At 38.4% G+C, this 11098-nt stretch overlaps 1 protein-coding gene across 8 annotated transcripts in view; it reads left to right on the top strand.

The window, feature by feature from the left end:
• The first annotated feature begins 255 nt into the window (after nt 1-255).
• Nucleotides 256-11098, top strand: part of LOC118360434 (tumor necrosis factor receptor superfamily member 14-like) — a 56615-nt gene continuing 45772 nt past the window's right edge. For 2 of the 8 annotated variants that reach the window (XM_052484773.1, XM_052484772.1), the window contains exon 1: nt 9408-9722. Coding sequence is in view for 3 of the 8 variants with exons in the window: in XM_052484763.1 (XP_052340723.1) it covers nt 321-333; nt 435-563; nt 686-841 (298 nt within the window). In the remaining 5 variants the exon portion in view is untranslated. Of the gene's footprint in view, nt 334-434; nt 564-685; nt 842-5273; nt 6057-8684; nt 9723-11098 lie in introns of those variants that run through there. The other 6 variants (XM_052484763.1, XM_052484771.1, XM_052484770.1 and 3 more) reach the window with 6 other exon arrangements.

Here is an 11098-nt window from a genome sequence, read left to right as displayed (position 1 = left end):
TACATTTATTGACTGAATTTGCAGATAACAGGTCATCTTTAAATGTAATGTATGCTGATGGTGGTGATTTATTTATTCTCTACTTCCAGATATCTGTTATATTGGTGCTTGAAAGCATTGGATCCTGCATCATGTGGTAGAGCCAAGTACAGAATAGGGGATGAATGCTGACCTCTGTGTTTACCAAGTAAGGACCCTCTTTTAACATGAATCACCAGACGTTAATACATCATCAACATGTAATTTTTATCCTTCTAAACATTGAGCCTTGTTCCATATATGATCCAGCCATCTATAAAATAGATGATAGAGATTGCATAATGTGTAGGCCTGGTAAGGACCTTGTGTATTTTTATGAGGACTTAATTATTATAAAAACAACAATAATTATGATAATACCAAAAGGTAATTATTTTCTGGTTTCTTTTCAACAGGACATCGTGTAAATAGGCATTGTACTAAATCTACACATACACCTTCCTGTGTGCCCTGTATCGACTCCACCTTCCTTGATGAGCCCAGTGGTAAAACAACATGCAACAACTGTACCACATGTGATCCAGGTGAGAATTCTGTGTTCTGGGCATAAACACTGAGCTACTTTACTATATCAGATGTTGTTTTAATGAACTACATCAAGCTTTACATTTGGCTTCAGATAGCAAGTGACATGTTTTCTCTCTAGGTTTGGGTTTGAAGGTAAAGCAGTCATGTAGACCTTCATCAGACACTGTCTGTGGGACACTGGAGGGGTTCTACTGTCTAGACCCAACTAAGGATGGTTGTAGAGCAGCCCAGAGACACAGCAGCTGTAAAACTGGTCAATACATCAACCACACAGGTTGGTCTTCTGTCTCACCTCATTATACTAATTGTGTTGTCATAATTCAATTGGGTCAATTTGGTAACTTCAGTGTGAATCATCATTACAGTAAATGGAATTAAATAAATGGGTGGACAAATGAATTTTTTCATTAATATTTCAAGATGTATTTCTGCAGGAACAACATCTACAGATACTGTGTGTGCCAACTGCCCTGATAAAACTTGTTAATGATCCATCTGAATATCTTGAAATGGTGAGAAAAAGACACAACGTAGGTAAGAATTGTGGAATTGTATTTAACATTACTTGTTTTCATTGCCTGTGATATTCAGTTTACTTTGTGAATGCTACATGTTCTACTTCTCAGAGTGTAGATTACTGTTTGTTAACGTCATGGTTACATGGTATGTTTATTACAATATTGAACATCTGTCTTTTTTATAGACCCTCAAATACCTACACAGGTATGTTTGGAAATCTATGAATATATTTCATCACATTGTACTACTTTGTGCTTTATTCTGTGACACTTGGGCCAGTTTCCCATTACGCCTAGTTTTGGAATGTAAAGCACTTTAAATGGAAAATCTTCATTGAATGTGCTTCTTAGTCCAGGACTGAGTGTAATCTCTGTCTGGGAAACTGGCCCAATGTGTTTTACTAATTACTGTTTCTATCTGATAGGCATCCCCAGATCAGGAAATACCAATGCTGTCTGGGGGAAACGGTAAGGCACACCTTCAAGGTTTTCTAAATATGTTTAAAAAATCATTCACAAGTTCATATAATTTCAAACATATTTATAAGTAAATGTATATGGTATATATAACTTAATCAATGCTAAAACCAATGATATGATATAAGAATATAAGACAAGCTATTGTACTACAAAACATTGTCCAGAATGTAAATGAATTACTGATAAATTACAAATGACTTCTCTCCCCAGATTCAAGCCCCCATCACAGTCAAGGACTCTGCATTCTGTAATCTGTATTCCACTGGCTGGCTGGTCCAGCCATCTATAGTGTATCTTAACACTACATGTTAAATGTGGTATTGTAGAATCTGGTTGATATAAAAACAGGATTCTACACCAGATTCTATTGTAGTGTAAAGAAATTAAACACACTGAAACCCAACCTCCAGTAAGAAGAATATAACTTCTCGGTAGAGGATCACTGTGCCTTGACAGTGAGTTGTATGTGACTTCTAGATACCTGTTGACAGAGGACCACTGTGCCTTTGTATCATATGGGGATGTTTGAAACTTACTCCTCAGCCTGAACTGTTCCCACTTGTGTCACGGAATAGCTAGCTTTTTGTGTGGGCACCACTGGTAAGATGCTTCAGAGGGGAGGACACATATCAGCTTCTGCCTACAGCCTACAGACTGGTCTAAAATGGAAAGGAGCATGTCATGAGTATAAATTAGCTTCACCTTGCTAGGTAACAGCTTCAGTAGCTGAGAACCCTCAGCTCTGCCCAGGGGAAAGTCAAATGTGTTCATAACTTCAGGACCACAACATCTGTCAGCCCAGACTATGGAACTCCAAATGGGACTTGATAATATCTTGAGACACAGATTACTGGATACTGGTGCAGGATGCAGCATTCGCTTGGGGAAGGTGCCCCAGAAATTAGGCCCGTCTTGGTCCTGTTTGTGGGTGAGTCCCATAAAGAGGGCCAATTATCTACAAATTCTATATTTTGGGAGGGGCAGAAAACGGTTTAACCAGCGATTGAGTCGAGACTGCTGTAGAGCTCATCACTCCCCCTAACAGATGGGGCAAGAGACAATTACGCGATCCCGACATCTTTCTAGACGATTTACACGCTGAAGCTATGTTGCGCTTGGTGACCTCTGACTGTTTCATCCTAACATCGTTGGTGCCGACGTGGATAACAATATCCCTATACTCGCCAATTTTAGCTTTAGCCAGCACCAACTTCAGATTAGCCTGGACGTCGGTAGCCCTGCCCCCTGGTAAACAATGTATGATCGCTGGATGATTATTTTAAAAGTCTAACACTACGGGTAATGGAGTCACCAGTGACTAGGGTTTTCAATTTGTCAGAGCTAATGGCGGGAGGCTTTGGCATCTCAGACCCCATAACGAGTGGACGAGAGACCAGAGAAGACTCGGACTAGTTGCTTAATGGGGAGAACCGGTTTAAAGTTTGTCGGCTGAATGAGCGACACCGGTTGAGCATTTCCTCCCAGAAGCCATGAGAACATTGTCAGACTGCGGGGACCGTGCGATGGGATTTTTACTACTATCTGTACTTATCGTGGGCAGACACGGTTTAATCCTTTCCTACACGTAAATTACTCTTGCCTGACGACTGCATCTGAAGCTGGGCATGCAGCACGGCTATCCCCGCCATAAGGTGATCGTTATCCTGTATATTAAGAGTACAGCGACTGCAATTAGAAGGCAATGTTACTATATAGCTTCGGCTGGTGGAGGTCGTGTAGAAACATGTCCAGGGTGAAAAAGTTGACCGAGGGGGCTAAAATATAAAACAGTCATTAAAAAGTAAAAACCGTGAAGTTGGCAGGTAACAAACCACACAGCACGTAAAGAAGTCTACAAGTTGTGACCGGAAATGACGCTGATGTAGCTTACTCGTTACAAAGCCTGAGGAATCAACTTAAAAATGTTTAAAAATCATAACAGATCAACAACTAACATTGATTGCTACATCATACAAAACAGAACGCAGGTATTAACAAACAAATACTGAAACATGCAACAAATCAATGACATAATAAAATATAAACAATTCTAGTGCAATTGTCATCACTGAACATATCTCATAATGATTCATACATGTCATTCTTGTTATTCACTAGGGTTAATGTTTTAATAAGTTACATTCAATAACATTTTTTTGGAATTTGTGTATAGTATTTGGCAACAAGAATAAATTAAAACAAATAAAAAAAACAATCATTTCAATGGTCTTGTTATCATTGCAATAGTAACATTATTCTATCCTTTATGTCAAAAACATGGGTAGTGTTCATAATGGTAAAGTGTTCTGCAAGGTTTTTGCAAAATTCTGACACAAATTTACATTCAAAGAACAAGTGAGACAGATTCTCACCTTTCTCACAGAAAACACAGATATCATCCATCAATAGCCACATTTGGATAACACAAAATATATCCATGTAATTCTATGTAAAAATGAAAGTGCACTTCCTTAAATTTGTTTGGTATACACTATTTGTAAGGCCTTAACCATGGGTTTTTCCCCCAGACAATGACAGGAATAAACATGTTCCAGAAATATTCCTCTCTGTGTAACTTGGTTTTGTGAATGGAGAATTTGTCTTATATATTTATTACAACAAGATCTCAAGTAAGCCCACGCCAATCTGAGTTCTGGATAAACTGTGTGATCATTACCAAAGCTAAAATGAGTTTTCATTAGTGTAGTTAGACCACTGGTAACGGCTTTGATCACAGAAATAAACTCTGAAAGGTATTGGAAACTGTTTCAATGTTATAAATTGTTCATATGTGAGAATATTACCCTGTTGTCAAACATCAAGAACAAAGTCAATATTCCTCTCATGCCAACTGGGGTAGAACAATGACTTATTCCTTACAGTTAAGTCTGAATTATTTCACAAAAGGGCTTTGTGGGGAAAAATTGTGCAGGAAACATTTCAGGCCATTAAAGCTTGTTGGTGAAACCTAGCCAATTTAGCAGGTGATCTTTCAGGAATATAATTATGTTTCAGTAAAAATTGAAGACAACCCAAATTATTAAACACATTATTTGGAATGAAATACCATATTGAGTCAGTGTTGATCAAACATCTTTTCAACCAGTTAATCTTGATAGTGTTATGTCAAAATCCAACACTTCCAGACTGCCTTCAGCTCTTTTATTAGAGGACTGACGGTTTTTAGTTTGACATATTTTTCCAGATTAAGGTCTTTTGATCTCTTTACAAGTAGAAGGATTTACAAATAAAGACAATGAGGGGTACACAAAACGAGACAGCCCTTCTGCCTTGGACAGAAGTACTCTCCCAAGTATAGAAAGATCTCTTTGTAGCCAATTATTAAATACATTCTTAATTTTAGGAGAAATTCAAATGTCTGACTACGTGGTGTTTTGACAGATGTATTCCTAAATATTTAACACAGTCCTTTACAGGAATATTTTAAATTTCTTTATCAGAGTCAAACGTAAGATTTCACATTTTAAAACATTCAGTTTTAATCCTGATGCAATAGAAAATTCTGTTTTAGCATTAAGGGCATGGGTGACCTGGTCTTTGTCTCTTTAAAAAAAGAGTATCATCAGCCACTTGGGAAATTTTGATTTCTTTGTTAAATGGTTAAGCTGTACAGATTTGCATTATTCAGAATATCTAGAGATAGAAGTTCAACATCCAAAATGACTGACTATAAATGGCGAAATTGGGCATCCCTGTCGAACACTTCTGTTAATACTGAATATTTTGGACGTATTAAGGTTTAACACAGAACTATTTTATATCTTTGTAAAACATGTGAATGACTTCAATATAATTTTCACAGAATCCAAAAAGTTTAAGTGACCTAAAGAGAGATTCATCTTCAATTGTGTCAAAGGCTTTACAGAAGTCCAGAAATAAGACAAATGCATCTGAGTCCATTGCATCTTAATAATCTATTAGGTCCAAGACTAAACGAATGTTAGAGTTTATGTGATGGCCCTTCATAAATCCTGTTCCGAGTCTCATTTATAATGGTATCTATTCCTTTAATCTTTTAAAATAAACCAGAGCAATCAATTAGTAATCAATATTTAATAAAGTAATTGGTCTCCAATTGTCAATGAGAAAAGGGTCTGTAAAGTGGCTGTTCCACTGGATGTCATAAGGTGAATGCACCAATTTGTAAGTCGCTCTGGATAAGAGCGTCTGCTAAATGACTTAAATGTAATGTAAATGTCTTTATCAGGCTTCGGGATCAGTGAAATAAGGACCTGTTTCATAGTGGAGACCATTTCCCCTTTTTTAATGCAATCTTGAAACATGTTAAAAATCGGGTCTTCTAGTAACTCAAACTGTCTACAGAATTCAACTGACAGGTCATCCAGGCCAGGTGATTTCCCTTTTTCATTGACACAGGTGAATCGCAACTGAGTGGAAATCATCCTCAATTACTGGGACATTAATTCTGAATGTGGCAGATGTAGCTTTCCCAACCATCTTCCTGAAATTGTGAGTTGTAAAGGTTTCACAAAAATAATTTACAAATGTTATTGTAATGGGATCTTTGCATAAAACATTCATTTAGAGTGCAGTTATAGATTTTTTTTGTAGTTTCTCTTTTCAAGTGCAAAAAAAAGTCACTAGTGTTTCTTTCCCACTCTTCAATCCATTTTGCTCTTGACTTTACAAAGGCACCCTTTGCCAGGTCCGTGTAAAGCTGTTCTAATTCTAGTTGTAAAGACTTAAATACAGACTCTTCAACTTGAGTTTTCTAAAGAAAGGTAATCTGTCAAGCTTGCTCATCAACTCCTTTTCTCTAAGGTTCTTTAAGTGCATCAGCTCTTTGGCACGTTTAATGGCTACAACTCTGACTTTATATTTGAAAATTTGCCAAATACTTCCATGACCCAAGACTTTACTTGCAAAACAATTTGATGTTTCCAATGAGAGTAGGATCTTTAAGTGTTTAATCTCCAATATTCTCCAGTACCTTTTTTAGATTTTTTTAGTAGTTTGCAAATTCAGGGAAATCAAGTGATCAGAAAAGGGAGCCAACTGATGATCTACATCTATAACAAAATGGGAGAAATTAGGAATAATCTATTCTAGATTTACGTGACATAGTTTTGTTGGTCCAGGTATAACCCTTTGTATCCGGATTGAAATAACGGCAGGCATCATCAACAGAGATCCTTGCATAATGTAGTGATGATATTGCTATTTTGAAGGCTTTGACTCGTACTAGGAGGAAAACGATCAACAGATGCATCAGGGGTTTAATTAAAATCCCTTGAAATAATTAGAAAAGCCTCTTGAGTATTTGTTGCGTAAATCCTGTACTTTTCTGGTAAATTGGGTCTTATTAGGAGCATGTGAGTTATGTCCATATACATTACAGATGAAAATAACATTGTCAAGTTTAACAGTTACTATGACCCATCTCCCATCCTGTGAAGATGTGGATTCTAGAATGTCACCTTTAAACTTGTGAATGTGTCAGTGTCAAAACACCAGAATGATTTGATCCATGACTGAAATAGACCATATCTCCCCATTGTGATTACCAAAATTTCAAATCACTTTAACCCGAAATGAGTTTCCTGCGTTTACAATATAAAAATAAGGCTTTCCTTTTTTGTAAGATCTCTCAAACCCTAGCATTCAGACTAAGGATATTGAGTGAGTTGAAAACTACCTCCTGAATTACAAAAAGAGAAAACAAATTAGATAACAGAAGTGGTAATGTGAACAATAAAACAGTGAACCTTGAGGGATTACTCCGACGGAAAATTACGCACAGCTGAGGTAGCGGTGGTTAACAGCAAAAATATGTTCATTTCCTTTTTTGGCAAAAAAGGTTATAGGTTAACTTAGTTCATGCCGTAAATTTACTCATGGCAGTACTCACAGTTCCAGTTCGGTTAATGTCAACAGAGTTACCCAGTAATCATTATTTTTCGATAAACGCGTGGGGCCCTTGAACCCAGCCTTCTTTTCCTCTTGTCGTGCCTTGCCTTCAGTATAAGCGACCACACTTTCTCCCTGGCAGCCTGATCCTGCGGCATCAGAGCCTCTTTGATGCGGAGCTTCTTCTCGTCCAGAAACGTGTTCCCCTTGGTCATTTTCCAGATTATGTCCCTGTAATGGCGCATAGTTAAGCGCAAAATGATATTGCGAGGTGGTCCATCATATCTTCGTTTCCCAAGTCGATCACGTCTCTTAGCTTGTTTTTGATGCACGGAGTCACCTTTCCCAGGATATTAATGACTGCTTCCCTAATATTCCTCTACCTCTTTTACACCTTGGATTTTCAGATCCCACCTGCGAAAGTACCTTTGAAGTTCAGATACATTCTCACAGCTCATTATTTGGGGGTTGCAGTTCCTAAAACTCATTCTCTAGGAACGTTATATTTTCCTCGTTTTCGCTCACAATTTTGTGAAGCTGACTGACAGTTTCACACAAATGATCGATCTTCTTTAATGTTTCTTCTGTGGCCCCGCTCAGATGGACTCACTGGAGAACGTGGCGTCTTGTTTAGTGGACAGGATTGCAGAGAAAGTTCAGACATGGAAATGTCTTACTTTTTTCACCGGTTAATTGGAGTCGGAGATAAAAAGGTCGCAGGAATTTCATCCTGGTCTGTTTAGTTCTTTCTCTTGCTTGAGCTCGCAGCATCTTGTGTATCATTGGACACTGTGCTATCAAACCTCCAAACGAGCTTCAATGCCATACAGCACTCCTTCCGTGGTCTCCAACTGCTCTTAAACGCGAGTTAAACCAAATGCATGCTTTTCAACCGATCGCTGCCTGCACCCGCATGCCCGACTAGCATCACCACCCTGGATGGTTCCAACCTTGAATATGTGGACATCTATAAGTACCTAGGTGTCTGGCTAGACTGCAAACTCTCCTTCCAGACTCACATCAAACATCTCCAATCAAAAATCAAATCCAGAGTCGGCTTTCTATTCCGCAACAAAGCCTCCTTCACTCACGCTGCCAAGCTTACCCTAGTAAAACTGACTATCCTACCGATCCTCGACTTCGGCGATGTCATCTACAAAATGGCTTCCAACACTCTACTCAGCAAACTGGATGCAGTCTATCACAGTGCCATCCGTTTTGTCACTAAAGCACCTTATACCACCCACCACTGCGACTTGTATGCTCTAGTCGGCTGGCCTTCACTACATATTCGTCGCCAGACCCACTGGCTCCAGGTCATCTACAAGTCCATGCTAGGTAAAGCTCCGCCTTATCTCAGCTCACTGGTCACGATGGCAACACCCATCCGTAGCACGCGCTCCAGCAGGTGTATCTCACTGATCATCCCTAAAGCCAACACCTCATTTGGCCGCCTTTAGTTCCAGTACTCTGCTGCCTGTGACTGGAACGAATTGCAAAAATCGCTGAAGTTGGAGACTTTTATCTCCCTCTCCAACTTCAAACATCAGCTATCCGAGCAGCTAACCGATCGCTGCAGCTGTACATAGTCTATAGGTAAATAGCTCACCCTTTTTCACCTACCTCATTCCCATACTGTTTTTATACTGTTTTTATTTATTTACTTTTCTGCTCTTTTGCACACCAATATCTCTACCTGTACATGCCCATCTGATCATTTATCACTCCAGTGTTAATCTGCAAAATTGTATTATTCGCTTACCTCCTCATGCCTTTTGCACACATTGTATATAGACTGCCCATTTTTGTCTACTGTGTTGTTGACTTGCTAATTGTTTACTCCATGTGTAACTCTGTGTTGTCTGTTCACACTGCTATGCTTTATCTTGGCCAGGTCGCAGTTGCAAATGAGAACTTGTTCTCAACTAGCCTACCTGGTTAAATAAAGGTGAAATAAAAAATAAAATAAAAATCCATGCTGCTTTGGTTCTCGTCGTGGCCAGCTAGCATGTCTGCCGTCTTCTGTGAGGCTTGGATATTCCGTTTATTATTGTCTTTCTGTCGTGTTCTTCCAATTCAACTTGACAAAAACGAAATCTAAACGTATCCTATGCGGCTAAAACAAGTTGTAGTCAGTTTCTTTCAACAGTGATAGCCAATGAAAGGCTGTTAAAACCACTTAATCCTCAATGTTGCTTTGACAAGCCAGAGAACACGCCCTCAGCGACGCCATCTTGGACATCCTGAGGAATCTACTTCCAGACTGCGGTAATATAAATATGAAGTATTTACGTAGAAATAACCTAAGTTACATGTTCCGCGGTGTAGCATAACTTTAAGAATAATGTATTTTCATATTGATGAATGATTGTGTCATTTTACTACAACGAATAGACAGGCCGACGCTATGCTGTTTTCTTGCTTTCGTTTTCAACATACTGTTTGTTCTACCTCTGAATCTCCCTTCTGATTTTAAAAGTGCGCTGCTAAACTCACTCGAATTGTCACAGTTCTTGAAATATTAAACGCTATGGCCTTGTCATTATTCATTAATGCTTTCTTGTTTGTTTGCAACTCAATAAACGGACAAAATAATATAAGGAACACAACATCACATGATTGCCAGTCAGCAGCCCAGACAGACTTTGCCTGGCTGTATTTATTGTTCTTCGCCCAGCTGTGGGGGTAGAATGCTTGCGAAACACGCCAAACAGACCTGGGGCCTCATTTATAAACAGTGTGTATGTAAAAACAACTGACCCCAAAACATGCACACTTTTACTGCGGCACATAGAATAGTGTTTGCTCTAAAAGCCAGTATGTATTCCATATACAGTGAGTTTATTTGTGGTGAATAATGGGTGGAGTTAAAGGCCATCAACACTATTTATTTAAGCAGGGAGTCATGCTGAGACCATGGTCTCTTTTGCAGATGAGCCCTGCATGAACATCAATCAACAACAATTACACTAAACATATCTATATACACCAATTACACAATACATGAAAAGCAAACCCAAAAATCTACTTGATGATGATTTCAGCAACCATATTGATTAACTGTTAGGTATTGCCCCATCAGTGCAGATTAAAGGGGTGGAGAGAATAGATCCTCAAAACAACATTTTATAAATAATTGACTAGGAAATAGATGCCTATGTAATTATTTTAAAATGCAAAGATTAACTAAAATAGATTCTCTCTTCTAACTAATGGCAAATGATTGCATTTTGTTATTAACCTTATTGTCTACTTGCCTATTTTCAATGCTATACTTCACCAACTAGAAACTTTGCATAGGCATGGTCTAAAGTTTGTGGGAAGGTGAGCACATTTTCATGTCAAGTTCAGATTTGATAAATTACAATTTTTGTTTTAAAACTGTCACACGCAGGTTTTATGGTCCATTTTGTACATATGAACGGTTTATAAATACCGTTTTTGAAAAATTCCGCATTAGTTGGACATTTTCTCAATCTAAAAGGCACAACCTAGATTGGAGCCGATGCCTTAAGTAGTTGAACATGTTATTACTTCAACCTTGTGAAACGTTTTAATTTTCGTCAAAAACAATTCTGTCGAAGGAGGGCCTTTGAGTTGATATTTTGCACATGCGCAGTTCAGCTCTACGACCGTTACACCCG

The sequence above is a fragment of the Oncorhynchus keta genome, chromosome 28 (genome assembly GCF_023373465.1).
Source record: "Oncorhynchus keta strain PuntledgeMale-10-30-2019 chromosome 28, Oket_V2, whole genome shotgun sequence".
NCBI classification, from domain to species: Eukaryota; Metazoa; Chordata; class Actinopteri; order Salmoniformes; family Salmonidae; genus Oncorhynchus; species Oncorhynchus keta.
The sequence above is the reverse complement of the archived record's forward strand: the minus strand, read 5'-3'. Positions and strand labels throughout refer to the sequence as shown.